General features: G+C 40.1%; 1 protein-coding gene across 1 annotated transcript; it reads left to right on the top strand.

The window, feature by feature from the left end:
* The first annotated feature begins 7,208 nt into the window (after positions 1-7,208).
* On the top strand, positions 7,209-10,220 carry LOC149827012 (alcohol acyltransferase 9-like). Its single transcript, XM_090018411.1, has 2 exons — positions 7,209-7,637; positions 9,260-10,220. Exons 1-2 carry the CDS (start codon positions 7,209-7,211, stop codon positions 10,178-10,180), a joined length of 1,350 nt encoding a protein of 449 aa, XP_089874537.1. The 3' UTR covers positions 10,181-10,220.
* Positions 10,221-10,456: the final 236 nt, after the last annotated feature.

The raw sequence follows: 10,456 nt of genomic DNA, 5'->3' as shown, positions 1-10,456 counted from the left end.
TATATATATATGGTTATAGCTGGTGCACTAAGGCTGGCTTGAAGCATAAGATAACTTTACTTTCCCATATTGATGGACTGTACGGGACTTTAGAAAAGATGAGTAAGTTCACTATAGCTGAAAATCAGTACTGTGTCCTGCCTTATTCTGTCCTAAAAATAGTGTTTTTCATCAATCATTCAGTAAAGTAAATGGGCACTGGGGTTTCTCCTAATATGGCTGAAACTCATATAGCAGATTTTCTGAAAGATGGTGAAGGATGGGTTTTGGGGCTCGAGATTCCTATGAAAATTTTCTGATAGCTGTATGGATGTCTGAAAGTAGGAATATCAGGGACCGAGAATGGGATTGTTGGAGGAAGCTACTTCAAGTGCTCCTGAGCATCACTTAGGATTGAATCATCGAGGAAGAACCAGATCCACTTGCTTACTAAATGTGAGGAAAGCAGATCCCATGCAGCAAGAGTGACTAATGACATTACCAACGGCCGCGTGGTTGGTAGGAGCTATCAGTGCACGTCTCCTTGTGGTGGGACGTTGCAGGTTCAAAACCCAATGGTATGTTGAACAATACCTTAGTAGTTTCTGGAAAAAATATAACGAAGTTCATTAACCCATATTGGTGAATATTTTACCTATACCCAAACCCTAATCTGAACCCAAATAAAATTGGGTCATGAGATTTGCTAAGAGCTTGTCTTGTTTAAGTCAATGAGTCTAATTAATTAAGTCTCAACTCGCTCAGTTATGTAAATGAGTAAGCTCGACCGAAATGGGTTGGTTGTTGCTCTGGTAGGGGTCTGCCTAACCCCAGCTTGCCTTTCAAAAAAACAAAAAAAGGAGCTCTTGGAGTTTTTAGTCAATTAACTGGATAATCAAGCTAGCTTTTCCCCAGCAGGTAGGTAGAGGGGATTCATCTTTCCTCCATAGATGAATGGTGGAACGAAAGAAGCATAAAGTTTTGTTCTATTATACAATTCGCCTTTCTATTTGCATTGACGAACGAGGAATGTTTACGGTTGTAATCTTGAATAATATTATCATTTTACAGTAACATGCCTTTTTATTCGCATAGGTCATTTTTATGCATCGGCTTCTGACTATCCATCTCAACATTTATTGAGATACGCACCCATTCCATTTCCACAGCCAGAAATACCAAAATGGATGGCTGTCAGGCAGGTTGCTGTATGTCCACCGTGCAGCGATGCTGCATATAGTGTGAAGTCTTATTTGCATAATGATAAGTTTAACAAGAGTATTTGAGGGACATGTTGGTTAATATAAAATAAGCCAACAAAATAAGAAAGGAACATTTGTGTCGATCTTGGGAGAAGGGAAACTGGCATGAGACTATATAGCTTTCCTATCCTAAAACAAATAAAGCCTTACATATCAACCGATATTCTCCCTGCTTTCTCGCCCTCTTTTTCATACGAACCAAGAATCTAATCGTACCACCGAATCCAGGTAAAGATCTGACATGACCCTCACATTCTCGTGGAGCATGACTGCAACTACACAAAACTTTCCCATCTCTCTCTCTCTAAAGGTATTCTTTGAGGAGAAATAATCGGCGCAATCAATATATATATATATATATATATATATATATACATGAGAATTAAAAATATAAAAACACCATATAAATTGGGCATTTTCAACACATTTTTTACAATTCCAACTATGTAGATGTGCTGAATTTGTTAAGAACCAACTATTGAATTATGTATTTTTGATGGAAAAGACAAGTTTTGGATGCTTGAATATTTATAAAGATTATGAGCCGTTGGTTTATGCATTATAATCTTTATTTACTAAAAGTTGTGTTTTAATTTAAATTAATGTAATTTATTTTTTTATTTTTTTCATCGTTTAGTTTCAGGAAAATATGAATGTTTAATTTTTTTATTGCTCTAAAATGACTTCTAAACTTGAAAAATACTTCATTTAAAACGTGCTCTCTGTCAAGTAAATTATATGAAACACATCTGCAGGTTCATACCAATTAAACAAACACTTTCTCACATGTTTTTTTATGTTTATGATTATTTAAGAAATAATACATGTACATGGTAAAGATTTGCTACAATCGATTGCATGTGCAACTTAGCAAAGCACACTTTTTTTTTGTTACATCTAACATCATAGATGCGATCTATATGTATTTTTTAGTGACTACCAGCTTTTGCATCGTTGAAATCCGATCTATGTATAGGTTTTGACGATCCAAAAATCAACAGCCTATGATGTGTGATACTTTTCTGGGTAAAAAAATGTGTTTTCATCGGAAAACATGATCCAATGATATTTTCTCACTCAATCGAGCATGCTGCTAAATACATCTGAGGTTAGATTGAGTCAAAACAGATTTTAATTAGACTGTACTTACAACCGATTGTATTAGATATAAACTCATATATATATATATATATATATATATATATATATATATATATATATATATAGAGTGAGTGGTAGCTGACTGACGCTTTTTGTACCTGATGTAAATAGACGTGCATTGAGCATCCATTGTGCACGTGTGATGGACGCTCAATACACGCTCTATATATAAAAAAAAGAGCCTTTAGCGATGCTTTTGAAACGCCACGAAAGGTGTCAGCAACATTTTGACCTTACACAGGGCACACTGGTGAGCGTCCATCACAGGCTTGCACGAAGCAGTGCGCCTAGTGTATAAAGCAGAGTTACCGAAAACACATGTAGAGTAAGGGAAGCACACTTCTCCGATATATGCTTCGGAAGCGCAAAACGCATCACTTTCGAAATGCACAAAGAAACACATATTTATTTTGGGAAGCGCATCTCCCATTAATGGGGTACACACCCCTTTAATGTGGTACGCGTACCCTTTAATATGGTACACACACCCCATTAAGGGGGTAAGCAGGGTACGATTTACTGTTTTATCCTTTTTGTTAAAGTGTTTTTTCAAAAAAATTTAAAAGAATGAGTTTTTTTAGTAAGGGCAAAAAAGAGATTTTAAAAAACTCGTGAAAACAAAACTCGAAAGGGTTTAGTTTTTTTTTTCACGCCTCTGCTGAATCCGAGTCTCCTTCTCCCTTCTCTTTTCTCTCTGGCAATCGATCGACAAAATCCAAAATCCAAAATCCAAAATTCGGCAACCTGCACCGATGTCCGACGACCTCCACCGACCGATGATGAATCCATTCAGGTACATACCCGTTTCTCCATCTCACGTATCTCCGTCTTATCTCTCCATCACGTATCTCCCACAACTCTTCATCTCTTACCGAAACTTCCAATTCCAATCTAAGCATATGGATCCTTAAATCTTTCTGGGAACATGGTCAACCATAAATTTTTGAAAAAAGGCCCCCCCCGCCCCTTCTTTTTCCGTAAAGCCAACCTCTTTGTTTTCGCCAGTGCTGACGCAGTGCACACATAGATAAGGAAAGTGAAATCCCAGTGGGGAAAGGGGGGGGATGCCTTTCTTTGACGACCGTCACTCCTATTTATTTGTCAGCCACACCTTGATTCTACTGGCTGGTGCAGTTTAGCAGTGCCAGTGGTGATTTTACCAGATGTGTCCGCCGAAGACACAAAATGCTCATATCGACTGGTTTAATGGAGAGGAGAGGTGGAAGAGTGACATTTTTTTCTTATGTTATCGATTCTTCATCCACCGATGTAGAAAATGATCCAGTTTTCCATTCCCATAGGGAGTACGAGAGCAAAATGTGTGTTGTTGGTTGTTTGCAGAAACACTCACTGTTTTCAAGGGTTTCATTCTTCATGGAATACCACCTGGTTGTTGTTCGATGTTGGAAAGAGCTGATACATTTTTTTCTTCTTCATATTTGTTTAAGTTACTAATTCCTATCGGATTCGAGCTCAGGAACTCTTAGTATGATAGAGCAAATAAGTTGCAGAATAAGTTGCAGAATCTACAAATAAGCTGCAGAATTTGCAAAATATGCAAAATGATATTTATGAATGATAGATAGGAATATCTTGAAATTGGATTTACTTTACACTGCAAAATTTGCAAATAAGCTTTACATGTCAATAGGATTTTCGTCTTATTTTTGCACAGAGTGGGTTTACTTCTTTACTCTTTCTATCAACTCGTTGCATCAGAGCCACTGAGTTTATACTGTCAGAATAGTGCTATAATGCAAAACATACTAATGTATGTTATACTTTCACGATCAATGTTGTGTCTATTTTCTTTTATGTCTTTTATCTAGGAATTAACGTGTGATTTTTTTTAATCTATAACATCCTAATGGATCTGCTTCTTGTTTGATAATTTGGCTAAATAGATTTTACATTTGATTAATAATATAATTTCAACTTTCATTTTTTACTAGTATATATAATTAATGTGCATATAGTTTAGAACTTTTAACTTATAATTTACAGTTTAAAAGTTTATAGCTTAAAAGTTTAGCTATATCTCTATGCAATCTTTGAGTTTATTGATTTTTTATTTTCTATGTTATAGAAATCACAAGATTTACAACAATCACAACATCAAATAAGAAGCCATTTGATTCTTTCGTTGAAAATGTATATTTTTTAATCAAATTTATTTATTTTCTTAATGTATTATTTAGTACTTTCGTGGATTTGTTAAATGGTTGCAACAAGAATGTGAATTATGATTTTCTCTTGATGTATTATTTTTTAAATGCTTGACAGTTGCAATATGATGCATTTGTTAGATAATTGCAACTTATATTATTTATTATCTTAGATACATGTTTTATTTTGTCAATGATAATATAAATCTTGTTTTTTGATAAAATAAAAATATATAATTGTATTTGTCACTTCCCTTTCAATTCTTATTCGTTTTCCTTTCGCTTCTCACTCGAATCCTAGGTCGTTTCGAAGACGCTTCCTAGGTCATTTTTGAGACGCTTCTTGGTTCACTCTTAAGTCGTCCCTCGCTTCCCACTTCCTAAAATTTTAGAAGTGCCCCGCTTCCCGCTTTCACTTTTCGTATCGCTTCTTTGTCTTACAACTCTGGTATAAAGAGCCTTTAGTGACACTTTTGAAGCACCTAAAAGTCTCAACAGTTTTTTGAACTTTAAAAGTGCTTCAAAAGCATCGCTAAGGTTTCCTTTTACACAGGACGTGCGCTGGAGCGTCTATGATGAGCATAAGATGGGTGCTCAACACAGGTTTATTTGCACTAGGCAACTACCACTTTCAGCATAATATATATATATATATATATATATATATATATATATATATATATATATATATATATATATATATATATATATATATATAGAGAGAGAGAGAGAGAGAGAGAGAGAGAGAGAGAGAGAGAGAGAGAGAGAGAACATTCACCATTCAACATTACCAAAGAACACACATGCTTGGAAATTGAATCCCCCGTTTCCTGACATTAATTTGGGTTGAAACACGATCTAGAGCCACAAGTCACGCCAAAGCTTTTGCCCTTAGAGCTTGCCCCTTACCCCACATACAATCACTGGGAAACCAGTCTATCCCGGATGGCAACAATGAATGGTAAAGTTGCTTAATGGAGAACCTATCTCCGCTCGCCATGGCTCAGTGAAGCCACGACAGATCATGGACAAGCCTAAGATCTCTGTCACTGAAGGACCGAAGTGTCTTCCACCACTCCAGCCAGAGGGACGAATGACACACTGAACTGGGCGTGGAAAGAAGGGAGTCATGTAGACTACTATATTTTTGCCTAACAAATGTAGCCCAAGAAGATTGAAATGTGGAAGCTTCCCAAGCTCACTTCAAGACTAAAACGATACTCCTCTTTCTCAGAACTGGAATCTCCAAGCCACCTTGCTGCCTCAAAAGGACGATCTATTGCCAAGAAACAAGCAAGTATTTTTTGTGCGACATATTCCTAGACCAAAGGAAGTGCGAAAGCAAACAGTTAATCGTCTGTTCTACTGTCGTCGGTATAATGGACATGCTCATTCGAAAATCTGGTAATCGGGCTAAAACATGGCGAATGAGCGTCAATCATCCTGCAAAAGATAAATATCGAGCCTTCCAAGCCTGCAATCTCCCTTGCACCCTCTCTATAGTAGACATCCAAGCAGAAGTTTCCGCTGACTGCAGAGAGTGCAACGATAGACCCGAGAAATTGACAGAAAGGTCGAATATTGGGCAATTGAAGATCCTTGCAGCAGTCGATTGGAGAAGATGATCAACATTAAGTAAGAACAGAGCACACTTACTCTTGTTCAAGCGAAGACTTGGAATTGCAGCGAAGACTTTAATAATGAAGCACAACCTGAACATTTGATTAACATTCACATGTCCAAATATTAAAGTATCGTCTGCATATTGAATTGTGTGACCAACAAAACCAGGAATGCCCAAGGATTCCAAGAAGCCTGTTTGTTTTACCATTTTCATGAGAATAGGTAAATCATTTGCCACGATATTAAAAAGGATAGGTGCTAGAGGACAACCTTGTCGTACACCTCTAGCCAATTTGAATTCTTCCCTGAGAGAAAAAGAGTTATTATTGGGTTTCTTTTTTGTATATACAAGGAAAATAAATATAGGATGAGAGAGAGAGTTATTACTGGTTTCTTTTATTTTTTCATATATACAAAGAAAGAAAAAATAGGGTGTGCCTACTCTCTTTCCTTGATAAGGACCAAAAAACCATCTATTAAGAGATAGAAATGATCACTGATAAGGACACTGCACTTGCTCCTGTCATTTTAGACAACTCTTAAGGAGTATCAGGTGCAATGTGATTGCACACTTTTTACTATGCTACTGCACATTACCACCCACCATCTTTGGTACGAGATGTTGTGTAACGAGGTGCAGCAGCATGCTTAAAGTGTGCAATCACATTGCACCTGGTCTCAATTCAACATTATTTGGAAATTAAAAAAAAACGAGATCTCAACATGAAAGTTTCTTGTTCCTTACCAATAAGAGAGAGAAAGAGTGAGCACCTTATCTTTTCTTTCTCTTTATATATACAGTATAACTAAAAAAGAAAAGAAATCCAATGGTCACTCTCTTTCTCTCTCGTCTATATAAACTCCATCAGTTTCAAAGGGCAAGCACACCCAACATTCCACACATCTGAACCCACTGCTCTCCCTTTCTCCTTGTCCCTCCCCCTCCGTTATTTTCATTTCTTACTGAACTCTCTCTCTCTCTCTCTCTTTCTCTACACACTCAAGAAAGAAACTAAGCATGCCGAATTGCTATGAGCTGCCGGAGTGCGAGCTGCTGAGCCCGCCGGTGCTGATCCCGCCGCTCTCCCCGACCCCCAACGGCGTGCTCTACCTCTCCAACCTCGACGACCACCGATTCCTCCGCTTCTCCATCAAGTACCTCTTCCTCTTCCGCTCCTCCCCCGACGTCCCCTCCCTTCGCTCCTCCCTCTCCGCCGTTCTGGTCGGATACTACCCGCTCGCCGGCCGCCTCAGGCGGAGCTCGGTCGACCCCGAGAAGCTCGAGGTGGAGTGCTCCGGCGAGGGCGCACTCTTCTCCGAGGCCCTCATGGACGTCTCCGCCGACGAATTCCTCCGCTCCGTCAGGTCGCCCTCCCGCTCCTGGCGGAAGCTCCTCTACCGGGCGCCCGGCCTGGACTTCCTCTCCCTCCCTCCCCTCGTTATTCAGGTAAACGACCGAGAACCTTTTCGTCCTTTTACCCTCGCTCAACCCCTCACGTACGACCGCTGTGTGTCGTTGTTGAGTCGATCCCGTTTACTTGGTTTTCTTTTAGATGACGTTTATTTCCTGAATCTTTTAGAAAATGACCGGACTAGCCTTTTCTGCTAAGGGTCTTGCTTGCCTAACCCCCGGCTTTGCTTATTCAAAAAAAGAAAAAGAAAAAGTGTTAATAATAAGATATTTTTTTGGGGTTTTATATTTTCAAAGATTTTATAAAAAAATACACCAAGAACTTTTTGTTTTTGTTTTTTCCCACTAAAATGCTGTCATAATGGGGCCTAGACCGTTTGACCTAAAGGGTAGTCTAGGTTCAAATCCCATGTGACTCTCTAGGGTCGAGGGCTTAGTTTTAAGCTGGCATGGACAGACACCTTTGGTACGGCAGGCTGAGCCATCGGGGCTAGGTCTCTGTGCGCCTGTGGCGGTTTCTCCAATTAAAAATAAAAAAAACAATGCTGTCATGATGGGATAACCCTGTTTATTCCTCTAACCAACTTGCCCTTTTGTTGAGAGAAGCTGAGATGTACACTACACGAGTTGTGTAGATTTCCTTTGCCATGGAAATGAAATCCATTTCCCGTTGAATTTTCAAACGCCCTACTTCTGGAATAGGTCAGTTTCCCATCCTTTTTATCAAAAAATTCCATATTTTCCTTCGACAAGATGGAATAATAACTTGATTTTTTCTATCGATTGGTCCTTTTTTCTGGTCCCCAACTTGTTTGAACGCAGCGACCCGCCAAATAGGACCATCACCAAAACTGCTCCTGAAAACATTAATGACCAAGATGCCCCATTATTTTCAGGGGACACAACTACCCTTGTTCTTGTTCCTTAATGCCAGTTGGCTTCTATGGAGGTGTGCCCAAAAGTCTGGGGGTGCGTTTGGATGTGGAAGTGAAAATTCCTTGCAAATAACAATTCTCAATGGGCTCGATAATTATCATTTTCTTTATATTTTTTTTGGGGTTTACCCATAGAAAGCCCATTTCTATAGCTTTTCTAATGTGTCACGGGGACACGCTATTTTGGCCACGTGTCCCTGAATTATTTTAGTGTTTTTAATAGTCTTAATATGTATTTTATTTTTAAAATAACAAATTGAGTTTTTATTTATTGATTACAAAATAAAAAAAAACCAAATATCCTAATGTCTATTTCTTAAAAAAAAAAAAATTTGGACTCATGTTGCATGTCGAGTCATATCCGTATCTTTGTGATGTTAAATGGGTAAGATGTCATAGATGATTGTCATTTAGCTGTCCTTCATTATGTTTGTTCCTCAAAGGATTCGAATATTTTCTTCTTTTGACTTGCAACGGCACAAAATTAGAGATAAGCCCACAAGATGCACGATGTTTGTTCCATTGTGAAGAATATAAATTATTCAAGATGAGTGGAAAATATTTCTAAATTCCAATTTTATATACACCTAAGAAGGTTAGCACGCCCAAAAATTTGCAATAACATAAATGTTCCTAAAGGGTATATGTGTAATTTTGCTAAACAAAAAAAAAAAGAGTCGACCATCCTCTTGGTATCTGAATATTTACGTTTGTGCCATTCAGGCGACCCATCTGAGATGTGGAGGGCTGATACTGTGCGTGGGCATCAGTCACTGTGTATGCGATGGAATAGGGAGCTCTCAATTCCTTCACGCCTGGGCCGACACGTGTCGAGATCCCACCTCCCCCATCTCGGTCCCACCATGTTGGGGCAGGGAAGCCCTCAAGCCCAGGGTCCCGCTCAGGGTCCAGTTCCCCCACCCGGAATTCGTGCAACCCCAATCGGGACCCTGCCTGGAAGACCGCAGCTGCGTTCCAGCCGAGCCCCTGGTTCCAGTCTCGGTGATGTTCAGACCCGACCTGATCCTGCAGCTCAAGCGCCTATGCATGCCCTCGCTCAAGTGCACATCTTTCGAGGTGCTTGCAGCGCACGTGTGGCGGTGTTGGACACGGGTGATGGCCAGGAAGGCCGTGAAGCTCCTGTTCACCGCCGATGTACGGGCCCGGCTTGATCCGCCCCTGCCGATAGGATACTATGGGAATGCAATTGTGCTTGGCTGTGCAGAGTGCGACTCGGAGTCACTCGGATCCGGCAACATCTATCGGGCCGTGAGGGCAGTGCAGGCAGCGAAGAAGGCTGCGCTCTCGGACGAGCATGTGCGGTCGGTGGTGGACCTGCTGGAGGAGCACCGTTTGGGAGTGGACCTGGGCTCGAGCCTGGTGGTGACCCAGTGGTCCCGGCTCGGGCTGGAGCGGGTGGACTTCGGGTCGGGGCTGCCTGCACATGTGGGCCCCATCTCGAGCGAGGTCCAGTGCGTGTTCCTACCCGTGGTGGGCCACCCGGACGCTGTTACCATTTTGGTGTCCATGCCGGAGAGTAGGGCCCACAGGTTCGAGTGCTACTTGAGAGATTTCGGAGACAAGGAGGTGGAGGGCCCACTCGATGCCATACCAAATTACCAACTTACCCCTGTTGAGGGCTAATGAACAAAGTTGGCTCCTGGGTCTTTTGGCTTTGGTAGATGACCTGAAACGTAGTCACAATCTTGAAATGACAAATATGTCCCCTAAAAAACAAGCTGCCAAACTTGTATAATGTAGGTGGAATTTTGGGAACTAATGAAAATAAATATGATAATTGAAGGTGGGGAGTTTTTTTTCCCAAAGAATGATAAATCAAAGAATGAATTCTCATTTATGCCTAGCAACCAATTTATTTGTTTGGAAAAGAAAAACATATCTTACAAAATGTGCAAGCCT

Source organism: Nuphar pumila, chromosome 10, assembly GCF_984573655.1.
Source record: "Nuphar pumila chromosome 10, dmNupPumi1.hap1.1, whole genome shotgun sequence".
NCBI classification, from domain to species: domain Eukaryota; kingdom Viridiplantae; phylum Streptophyta; class Magnoliopsida; order Nymphaeales; family Nymphaeaceae; genus Nuphar; species Nuphar pumila.
The sequence above is the reverse complement of the archived record's forward strand: the minus strand, read 5'-3'. Positions and strand labels throughout refer to the sequence as shown.

Bases quoted from the DNA above. Each gene is read 5' to 3' on its own strand.
- LOC149827012 (XM_090018411.1), top strand. From the start codon at position 7,209: ATGCCGAATTGCTATGAGCTGCCGGAGTGCGAGCTGCTGAGCCCGCCG. The intron at 7,638-9,259 runs GTAAACGACCGA...TGTGCCATTCAG, and splicing joins TCCCTCCCCTCGTTATTCAG to GCGACCCATCTGAGATGTGG.